The sequence below is a fragment of the Octodon degus genome, unplaced genomic scaffold, assembly GCF_000260255.1.
Source record: "Octodon degus isolate 3935 unplaced genomic scaffold, OctDeg1.0 scaffold00190, whole genome shotgun sequence".
In the NCBI taxonomy this organism is placed as follows: domain Eukaryota; kingdom Metazoa; phylum Chordata; class Mammalia; order Rodentia; family Octodontidae; genus Octodon; species Octodon degus.
The window spans coordinates 2,805,938-2,817,838 of record NW_004524766.1 but is presented as its reverse complement, the minus strand read 5'-3'; the positions used below and the strand labels follow the sequence as shown (position 1 = coordinate 2,817,838).

The following is an 11,901-nucleotide window of genomic DNA, read 5'->3' as shown; positions in this document are numbered from 1 at the left end:
CTCCATCACCATCTTTATCAAATTCTTCTATCATAGCTCGAAGTTCCTCATCACTCATATTTTCTCCCAGTTCTCTGGCAACACGTCGCAAATTCCTCAAACTTATTTTACCTGAATCATCATCATCAAATAGTTTAAACGCCTTTAGTATTTCTTCATGTGGATCTCTTTCCAATATCCAGTCTGTCACTACAGTTAAAAAAATTTTTTAAACAACTGCATAATCACAAGTGTTTATTTATATGAATCAGCTAAACATTCAATGAGAATAAAAGCTTTCAATCTGTCAACATTTAGTTTAAAATAGTGTTAAACATAAAATATTACTTACATCTCTTACGTCCAGAGATAAATTTGAAATCAGAAAAACCAAACACTTATCTCAAGTTCTAACCCTTTTAGTAGCAATAATTTGTCATCTTATAAGATTAAGCAAAACTATCACGCAAAAGCAAAAAAAACAGGAAGATAGGATCTTTAAGGTCTATATATTACCAAGAATTATAGCAGGCTTCACAGATATCAAGCAATGAAGTCTTAAGAGTTTATGGCTTAGTATAAAGACATACACAAAACAAGTACAGCTAACAAATTAAAAGCTTTTTGTTAGCTAAACTTAGTACACTTTTTTTTTCCTCAAATATAATCCAGCTTAAAAGCAAGTAACAACAACAAAAAAGGAAGAATTAACAAAAAGCATGACCATCACTGCTTTAGGTACCATCTTCAGCAACAGATGAAAATTCCATTAATATCTTCAGGATGAAAATAAAGCCTCAGTTTTCCTAACTGTGGAAAGTAGGTTAAAAGAACTGAATCTTATTATAGTAAGAAAGACCCTCCAAAAGAATTCTCTAGAAAGATTATTTCTCTAAATTCATATCCATTTTGCCTATCAAGAAAACAACTCTTCAACTAAGAATAAATGTAACTTCAGACCTCAACAAAAACAACATATTTAGTAGAATAAATGGAATCATATAAAATACAGTAAACTTAAATCTTTTCAATATTGCCAGTCTATAATCTAAGCCTACAATAACAAAAATGAAGTAAAACTGTGGTATAATTTTAAGTTATTAGATAAAATACTGAATATAACTAAATAAAATCCTGTGAATTTAATTCTACAAGCTATTCTACCTCTATAAGAAAAGGTATTTATGATTTTCATCATACCACTAAAAGTAACTTAGTGCTGTTCAGGTTCAAATCATTAGAAAATTACAGCTACTGGTAGATAGCAGGTATTGGAATGTTTAACAAACCCAAAATGAAAAAATACAATCCAGGTAACCAATGGATCATTATTTTGCTACTGTTTCATCTGTATTTGGTTGAATAAGCACCTATTCAAACTAATGTTAAATCATTCACACATATATTCAATACTTTTCTTTTATCCATTAATTTATCCAAAAAAGCTTCCAAGTAACTAATTGAAGTATATTACTAAAAGCATGCAAATCATCAAAGCTCATAAATATTCAGTCAAAAAGGAATTGGCATATATACAGCCATAACACCAAAATAAAATACCACACTTAACTCTATGGCTCACACTCAACTTATTTTGAATTTAGTCCCAACAAAAAAGCAGGACAAGGAAAAAAAGTGTTAAGAAATTTTCTTCACCAATTAAATAATATACATGACAGGTGAACCAAAAAAGCAGCTTGCTGCAAGTATTAACGTACTTAAGAAGCAACAGGGTAATCTGGGGAAACAGATGGGGCTCCAAGATGTACAAATTCTTATCCCAACGGTACTTTGTTAGTTATTTCAGACTTACGTGCCTATACTATCTTTTACCAATACCTCCCTTAGAATGTGGCTTTTCTTAGGAATTGTAAGTGTCCATAATTCTAGCAGCTAACAAAATTATCCAGCAAATAATTTTATGGTGACACTCTTCCTTGCTTCCATGTTCTATTCTTCTCTACAAAGTAGAATTTAAACATTTTTTTTCAATGCAAATAAGCCAAGTGACATATAAGTAGTTAAGGTGGTCTCATCAATTTCACAAAACACCAAATTTATGTCCATGTAACTGTTTTCGAATGATTTGTCTCTACCTAAAACGTACTACATCAAAATAATTTCACATACAAGCATACAAAAGTCACTTCAAAATATAATGAACTTTAAAACATCACATTAAAATAAATTTAAAACCACCAACGGTCACGCTAGCTTCACTGCCTTTTGGAAATTCCATCCAAGCTCATTTGTTTTAAACTCATCACATTACAGCCCAAACTCCTTTCAAGACCACCATGGGAATTCTTTACTGCCTCCCAGATCACACCCAAAACACAGCAGCAGCAGTAACAGCTACCTTCCCCATTTGAAAATCTGAATCATTCTCAGTCCTACACATCCCTCCAGCGATAAGACGCCATGAGCTTGAAGACATGATCTATTTTACAGGACACATAACCCCTTTCTGTTCACCCTCACCATCCTCAGCATACTTAGTCCAGCACCGTCTGTCTGTGGTCACTTGCCGGCTACTCATCCTCTATCTTCCCATCAGTTACATTAACATATATGTCCCATTCCCTAAATATTGCTAATGATTCTTTCCTGACTCAAGTCTAGACTATATGATGCAAGACTTTTCCAATCTGGCTCCAAAGGGCTGGTGAGATAGCTCAGCGAACTATGTACCTGCTTAAGCAAGCACAGGGACCAGGGTTCCATCCCGGGCACCACGGGCTGCACCAGCCCTGCCCTGGGGGGCACTGAACCGGCCACTGAGACCGGGTGTGGTGGTGCACACCTGTAATCCCAGCGCTGGGGAGGCTGAGACAGAAGGATCACTACAAGTCCAAGCTGCGTAGTGAGACCCTGTACCAAATACATTTAAAAAAAGAAGCAAACTAATCTAGCCCCAACCCACTCTCCAGTCATTTCTCCACATCCTCTACCTGAAGATTCCCAAACATGGCCATCCTTCTAGGACCACTCTTTGTTGTTGCTGTTTCCTACACCTGGAATGCCTTCACTCTACTCTTGCATCCTTCTCCTTGGAAACACTACTCATGTTCTCAAAGGACTAAGCCAGAAATCCTCTCTGCAAAGCCTTCTTCCATTCTCCTGGGTGAGGAGTTAACAAATCTTTCCTGTAAAAGGCCAGACAGTAAATACTGCAAGCTTTACAGGGATCATCAGGTCTCTGGCTACACTCCTCACTCCACCACAACAACACAAGAGCAGCATAAGAGTCTGGCACTGCACACGGTGAGGCTGAATTCAGCGCACGATCCTGCCCTGCACAAAACGCACCCTACCACACTGTACCACAACTTGTCACCTACTGATGCGTAAGCTCCTTAAGAGTCTTCTTGATAATGTTCAGTTCCCCTTCCTCCCATCAGCACAGTACCTAATGCCAAAAAATTAAGTAAATATTTGGAGAATAAGCAAAAGGAAAACACAGCGTTTGATTCTAAATAGGTTATTAAATAAAAAATGGTATCTGCCAAAAATAGATAAAAGTATAAATACTTGACTTGCCTTAGCCTTCAAGATAGCAGTTCCTGAAGGACTTCCATTACTCAGTAGCTTCAGCGTGCGCTGGCTCTACACCAGTGACGTGAACCCTGGAAGCCTTGCGATGGTAACAGCCAGCCAGCTGCGGCATGTGTGTCGCATGGTAGCCACCACCGCTCTACACTTCCGGAAATGTATTTTAATGCTCTCTTCTCATAGTGGGAAAAACCTAGCTTTTTCTGGAAACACTTGCAAGACAGTGTCCTTAGGCAGTCATAGATGGAACATAAATATTCTGATTCATAGTCACTTGTCCCAAAGTATAAAACATGTATTAATCTGAGGCCTATTATTAGCTAAAAGTAATGATCAAATGGAAGAGATGCTCCTTGACTGTTACAAATTTGTGAGAAGTGGTACTCTCAGTGGGCAGTCTAGTCTTAAAGACAGCTAAATTAAACTATGCCAAAGGGTTGGTCTGTTAACTCAGAGCTGAAATCCTACCATAGCTCTTTATTCTAGGAGGAACCCAGTATTTCTACTTTGTTGACAACACAAGAAAGGAAAGTTGTCAGGAAAAGGTAAAAGTAGCACAGGACTTTGGTCTCAATTGTTAATAAAAATCACAAACTTAAAAAACTGTATTCATTTAAGATGGCAAACAGTGTTTCACAAAAGTACTGATGATGACCACAGCACTCAAAACAGCCTGTAAGTACAAAAGACCATGAGAAAAACATACAAAGTATAGGGCCTGTTTATATACACTGACACCTAAGAATTTCCAGCCACCAACATAAATGGAATAAAGACTATTTTTTAAAATAAAAACAGCAAATACTGGGTAACACTTACTAGATGCCAGGCCTTTTTCTAAGGACCTCACGTACTGTATTATTTATGTATTTAACTCTCACAAGAACGCTACTGGACATTATACCTACTCCCCACTTTACAGCTGAAATGGTATGCAAAGTAAAATGCCAAAGTTCCACACCTAACATGTGGTAAAACCAACCAATGAACCCAAGAGAACCTAGCTTCAAAGCCAACCATGCTAAATAAACACAACATCCAACCAAATGCACTTTGACAGAGCTCCTTCCTAATACTGCATGTCCTTACTTCTTTACACTCTCCAACTGCTACAAGACGCGTAGAGATAGCAGATCTGCACTGTGAGAACAAAGGTAGCTCTTGCTTTCTTAACGAAGTAACTCTACAAATTAGAGGAGAAAAAAGAAGTCTGCAGAAAGGACAAGCTGCTTCTCTCAACAGTTACACATCAATGCCTAAGTTGGGGGGCTGGGGTCAGGGAGATAGCTCAATGGCCTAAGCACCTGTCTGGCAAGCGCAAGGACCCTGGGTTTGATCCCCGTACCGCATGCCATGCCAGCCACTGAAGCCAGGTACATATCTGGAATTCTAGCGCTGGGAAGGCTGAGACAGGAGGATCAGTCCAAGTCTGAGCTGCATAGTGAGACCCTGTACCAAATACATAAAAATAAATTTTTAAAAATAAAAAATAAGTAGGGGGCCTCCTATGCTATTGTTCCTATCTCTTAGATTTATTTACCTTCCATCTCCTGCTTTGGGTTGAGCTTTCAAACTATAAAAAAAAAAAAAAAAAAAAAAAAAAATGATGTGAATTTACTTTCCATGCATCTGCTGCCATTTATTTTTACTTCCCATGTTGCTTCTTGCTGAATATTTAAAATAAGAGGGGTGTGTGTACATATAATTCCATTGGTTTCCAAATTTTTTAAATATCTGAAAATAACTCTATGAAAATAACATGACCCATATAAAGTGTTACCAACGTTTTAGGAAAAAAAGAAAAGAAAAAATCCTAAATATTCATTCTGTGTACAATATTCTAGGCAATATATTTAACTTATAATAGCCAAGGCCTGGCCTTCCAGGATTCATTACTCTGAAAAAGCCTAACCTATACATATACCACAAATAATACACTGAAATCAACCATACAACGACGTAGCGTAACCATTTTAGGCCCACAACACCGTATCTCTAGATGGCTCTGAAGTATCATCTCCTGCCTCCAGTCAGCCAACTCCCTCCCTTACTATGGTCTTCTCCTGCCTCCAGTCAGCCAACTCCCTCCCTTACTATGGTCTTCTCCTCACCCTCCACAGATGATGTGATTCGTTAAGATCAAGGTCATCCAGAGCGCATGACCCTCATAAACTCTGTCAATCTGGAGGCATATGTTTCATCTAAATCCAAAAATACAGACTACCAGTTTCATCTTCACCCACTTTGCCAAAAGAAAGTACATACCAGAAAGGTCTTGGGAAATATTTTCCAAACAGCAGGATACCAAATTTTCTGTTTTACTGAGAGAAAATAATTTCTGATCACCCTTTTAGTTTTAACACACATTAATATAAACATACGTTACTTGGAAAAGCATCTTTCCACAAAAAGCTACACAACAATTCCTTGTTAGAAGGAAAGAAAAAACTGTAACTCTTACAGCAAAGCTGTAAAAAAAATTTTAAATGAAACCCTGGCGTAAAAAGAATAATAACCAAAAAATCCAAGTAAAAGCCATATTATATACCACCATTTAATAACAAAATTCCAAAACCCAGAGAATTTTCAAGAAACTAATCTTATCACTTCTTAATAACTGCTGGTTATAAAGATAATGGAAATACACACCAACTTCATTAAAGTCTTCAAAGGTGATTTTTCCTGTGGCTTCTCTGTCATAATCTTTAAGTATCTTCAGCACATCTGCTTTCTTTACATCAAACCCCAAGGCTCTCATTGCCACCTTTTGGATTAAAAGGGAAACGCAAATTAGGAAGCATTTTTTACAAAAGAAATGATTCCTGATTCTTAAAATTTGTACAGCTTAAAAAATGACAATATATTAATAAGATAAAATTCTTTTGGAAAATAATATTCCCAAAATAACAAAGGTATAGTGTAGTTGTTCCTCACACTGAAATTAAATAGAAAATTTGTATTTTGCTTTCTTATATAACCAAGTATTTAGCAAGTATGCAACAAACTATGCAATATACTGACTTAATGCACATACACTTTCACCAATCTATCTCTTTGTTCTCATGGCACTAAAATCAAAATGGGAAAAAAAAAACAACATAAATTATAAAATGAACAGAAATAATACAAGCATTAAAATAAAAATTGCCTTCAGACCCTATATGCTTAATCCTGGGTCCAGGCAATAGCCCAGAACACTAAGGAAGAAGGAAATGAAGGAGGGAGATGAAAGGTTGGGGGGAGAGGAAGAGATTCCTTGGTATCTTATTACTAGCAGTAACAAGAAAGAAGAGATATGTTACTGATTAACCAAGTCTCAGTCTCATTTGGAGAGATTTTGATTGTTCCTGAATGAACAGATAAAGAGGAGTAAGACATTTAGAAAAGTTGAATGGTCATAAAACAGATACTGAAACAGAACAGGTTGGAAGGACAATGAACAGAACTACTTTGTTTTTCTGAATAGGAAGAATTCAAGTGGAAGATAGCAGCAAGTGAGAAGAGTACACGGCAGTTACCAGTGTAGAGAACTGCAGAAAAAGCAAGCAAAGCAAAGCAATCTGAACTCTGTGTAGTACACAAAGATGATTCAATAAAGGTTTAGGAGCAATGAATAGAAAGAACTTAAGGAAGATCCCAATCAATGATGGCATGCAAGATGCCCCATAGGTGGAGAAACAATTTGGAAAGCTCCAGTTACGAAATAAACTCACAAACCAAGATTGTCCTTAGCAACAGAAGAGATGTTATAAAGGAAGAATACCTCAAATTGAATAACTAAATAAAAGCAACTAAAATGTGTTCCATACATGTACCAGCTCCCCATGATGAATGTAATCATTATGTACTCCCAACGTGGACTGGTCACAAAAAAATTTAACACAGGCTTCCTAATAACCAGCACTAAAAATGTGACCAAAACAGTAAGAAAACAGCTAAAAAGGACGACATGACTGAGAACGTTACAATTACAGGTCCATCTCTTTTATTTACACATTTTATACTGTCATTGACTAATACCTACCGCCTCTCCTAGAATTCTTGTGTTTAAAATCCCTTACAGAGTTACCAAAAGTATCATATACACATTTTTATTCACCTATTAAGGCTATTTAAAATTTCAAAATGTTTTCTGACCCTGCTGAATTTAACACCCATATGACACAGGACAATAATTTCCCCTTACACCTTTTGAAATAATCCTAAGCCTTAAAGGGTGACAATTTTTCCTATTAATGCAGGTAAGAACTGGCCAGACAATTTATACTGTTTGTAAACCCAAAAGTAAGCTGAAGCTGCATGATTGATATAAAAAAAATACTTCCTGAATCTCAGAATATATGCTAACCCTCCAAAAAAGAAATCAACAGAATATTGCAAAAGAACAGTTTAAATTCAACAAATTGAAATCTTCTAATTATGTTCATTATGATCAAATGATAAAAACTGTACTACAGGTTCTGTTCAGTTTTACTACAGCGCCTAAATGGAATGCTTAAAAATCACTTCATAGTTCTAAAACCAATTTAGCTACAATAGTCATTTAGCAATATATTTTAATGCATCTGTCAAAAATGTAAATTATAATGGAGAGATATACATCTTAAAGTATATTATTACCTTCAATTCATGATAATCTATTGCTTCATCTTTGTCTGTATCAAATAGTTCAAAAGCATCTTTAATTTCTTGTTTCTGTTCCTCAGTGAGTTCTCTTCTTTTCTTCCTTTTTGTTTTGTCTACTACAAGGTCACTTCTATTAAACACAAATAAAGTCTTTAGTCCACTTTGATCCAACTCTCCTATACAAATTAACCAAGGAGTTATTTTCTAAATTTCAAAAAAGAAAATATTTTTGAGATAAAGACATTTTCCTGAAAAAAAAGTTTAAAAAAAAAGAAATTTTCCATGAGCCAATGCCCCTGCTTATTAATTTACTTCTCAAAGCTGAACAATTGCTGCTAAAAAAAAAAAAAAAAAGAACTCTGAGCAAAACGTATTACTTTTTATGTCAGAAACCCCAACAAAACACCAAAGCACCCATATTTATTATTCATATCATTCTACGAGAGCATTAAAAAACTACATACAATAAAATTCATAACTGAAATCACTATACTTGATTTACTTTTCATAGTCCATATAAACTTCTCAAAATTTATATCATACGAATAACCAATTATCAACTAACTTGTAAATTATGGTATTATAAATTCAAAATGTTAGAGTACATTTTTCTAAAAATTTGATATTTCATTTACAATTTCTTGTATTACTATTAACAAGCCACCCAAAATATTATGGGCCTTGTATCACCAATGAAAGACATGAAAAATAGTACATAATACTATTCTAATTCTGCCTAATTCTATATGATAACGAGAAGTCTTGTAATTCTCAACATGTAAATGGTAAACTCTTAACAAAATAAAAAGGAATTATATAAACAAAATTTACAAACAAAATGAAAATTTATTTTAAAACTAGAAATGTCTCAGAAGCTGCCAATGTGCTCCAAGACTCTAAATAAGGGTACAACACGCGTATAAGCACAAGTTTAGAAAGCTGGAAGGAGCTTGGAAAACTAAAACGCAAAAACCAGTTAACTGTACTAGAATGTGTTAACATTTACATTTGGGAGCCGTTCTCCTTTTTGAACATGTATCCAAAAAGGCAAGAGACGGCTAGCAAGCGACCAGTAGGTGCAGTACCATAACGCAGGGGGCGATTTTTTCCCACGCTTCACCCGAGCTTCAATGCCCAAACTTGGGCATTCTGGGGTCTGTCGTTCATTCCCTCCCCATGACTCGGAGGGGACACATGAGGTACACACCTGTGACCCCGTTCTTGGGTAACGATGATCCTTTACAGCACACCACTCTGAAACTACATTGGCATTTTTATGGCACAACGTCCAGACAGGGGGAGGGGGTAACGGATCTAGAGGCCCCAATACTGGAAACGAATGAAAGGTGTAAAAAAGCAAAACACCTCAAGAAACAAGAAATCCAGGCAAGACACTGCCAGTTCTAGTAACTAAAATGGTCTGTACGTGTACCAACTGCGCACGATGAGGGTAATGTAATCCTTGTGGACTGCAAACATGGACTGCTACTAAAATTGGTAATTTACGGGGACACCGTCAAGCAGGCCCTAGGAGATGGGTAGACTCTGTGCTATTTGCAAATTCTGTGGGTGACTCAGTGAGCAGCGGGGCAGCCCAAGGCGGGACGGCGACCAGGTGACCGGGCCCGCGGGAGCAAGGGACTGAGGAGGCTCCAAGGCTGAGCGCTCGGGCTCAGCGAGCAAATCTCGCGACACTTCGCTCCCTCTCGCTCTCACAGCGGCCCACCCGCAGGACCGACCTCCGGGAGCGGTTCGCCGGAGGTCCTGGGCTAGTCACCGGCGGGACTCCGGGCCCCAGGGAGGGGACCCGCAGGTCGTCCGCGGCTCCGGTCCCGCACTCCATCCCCGTGCTCGCGCGGGCCGCACACGGCCTCCCTTCCACACACGCCCGCCCCCAGTCCGGCTCCGGAGTGAGGAGAGCACTGCCGCTTTTCTATTACCGACCTCAGAGCTAAACTCATTTTCTCTCCGGGCAGAGATGGAACGACTTTATACCCCTCACCCAACGCAGCGCGACTCCCACCAGCAGTTCAACAGACGCATACGACCTCCGCGGCCTCAGGGACCACCCACAAGGCAGAAGCCGCGGAACGGGATTGGCTGACGATTGCCAATGTTCCGTCCCTTTGGGCGGAGGCTTCACGAGTTCTCTGTGTTTATTGGTCAAATTACACGTCAATCAAAGGAATCTTTCTGTCGATCTCCCTTGCTGCCCCTTCGGCCCGTTAGATTGGCCAGAAGCTTTTTCCCCGAATGCTTTGCGCGCCGGCCTCTTGGTCCTCACGTGGGAGCACGGGAGCCCGTGCTGCATAGCAGCTGCGGCGTGCGAGGCGCCTGGGAGGGCTGACGGTGGCTTCTCCTCCCCTGCAGGGGAGATGTGATGTCTGAGGAGCAACGAATTGTGCCAAGCGCAGTCTGCCTTGATAGCAAACTTTGGATGGCCTGTGGGCTTTGAGAGTTTGTTTGAAACGCAGGTTTCAGTACGGAGTGATGCATTCTAATTTCTGGATGCGTGAATCAGCATTTTCCCCACCGACTGCCCGAGTAATCAGAAGGCAGGTGCAGTGGACTGTATATTTGGATTATTCCTAGAATATATTGTACCTGTTCACACTGAAGCTTTCCTCTCTTTTTCCCTTATTTTCCAATTCTACATTTGATGCTATCTTTACTGCAATTCAAGTGTCCTTGAGTAATGATTGCTTTCACTTGTGCTGCTCTTCTTACCGGCCTCGCTGAGTTTCTTGAAAGCCAGAATTCTCTCCTCCGTTTACCGCAATTCCTTGTGCCTAGTAAAATGTCTCATGCATAGGTCCTCAGTAAATTACTTGTTGCATGGAATGTAGTCTTGCTGTGAGAATATGAAGTATTAAGCTGAACTGCACTGCTCTTAAGCGTGAACAAAATAACCTGAGGTTGGGCATTTGAAGAGGGGAAGAAAGGTGGAAAACAGCATAGAGGGTATAGAGAAAGGATTAGAGAGAAGAACAACACTTCAAGGTAGAATTAGATTCGACCTGGAGGAATGATATGAACTGAGCCGAGTGAAGATCGTAAAATAGAACATACTTCACAATGGTATGGGGTAGGATGCCCCCGAAAAGTAGAAAACTTCAGTTTTAAAGTACTTTTGTTAATCTCCTGTGGATTTAAAAGATTACAGCACACTAGACTGTAACATCATTGAAAAATTATTAAAATTTTGAAGTAAAGACCAAGCTTTAGAGGGAAAAATATTTTAATTAAGAAAGGATGAAAATAAAGCACGTATTTATGGATTTGAAAGTGTAAGACGGGGGGGAGGGGGGAATGAAGTACGATTTAGGGTGAAATGGTCAAAGAATGACTACCGTAGTTCATTTCTTAGAAGTGGAGCACAGAACATTGATTACCAGAGGCTGAGATTGAGGGTGGGATGAACAGAGAGTCAGTCAATAAATTCCAATGAAAGACTGCACAGTAGACTGGGTGACTGCAATGACAGTGTGTTGTATATTTTTCAGTAGCTAGAAAAGTGGATTTCAAATGTTATAGCACACAGAAATAACTATTTGAGATGATGGATATGCTGTTTATCCTGACTTAATCAATATATGATGTCTATATGCATCAAAACATCACACAGTGCTCCATGAATTTGTACAATAGTCAATTTAAAACATAAAAAATATAACGGGTATAAAAACAAAATAACAACTGTTAGTGAAGATGTTTGGGGAATTAGAACTTTTGTGTTCTGGGGCC

At 38.3% G+C, this 11,901-nt stretch overlaps 1 protein-coding gene across 3 annotated transcripts in view; it reads right to left on the bottom strand.

Moving 5' to 3' along the window:
- Positions 1-10,236, bottom strand: part of Cetn3 (centrin 3) — a 20,905-nt gene extending 10,669 nt beyond the window's left edge. The window contains exons 1-4 of one of the 3 annotated variants that reach the window (XM_023704176.1): positions 10,102-10,236; positions 8,152-8,287; positions 6,181-6,295; positions 61-189 (exon numbers count right to left, since the gene is read on the bottom strand). In XM_023704176.1, coding sequence (XP_023559944.1) covers positions 61-189; positions 6,181-6,295; positions 8,152-8,287; positions 10,102-10,118 — 397 coding nt within the window. In that variant the 5' untranslated portion in view covers positions 10,119-10,236. Of the gene's footprint in view, positions 1-9; positions 190-6,180; positions 6,296-8,151; positions 8,288-10,101 lie in introns of all 3 variants that reach the window. The other 2 variants (XM_023704175.1, XM_004644056.2) reach the window with 2 other exon arrangements.
- Between the last annotated feature and the right edge of the window lie 1,665 nt (positions 10,237-11,901).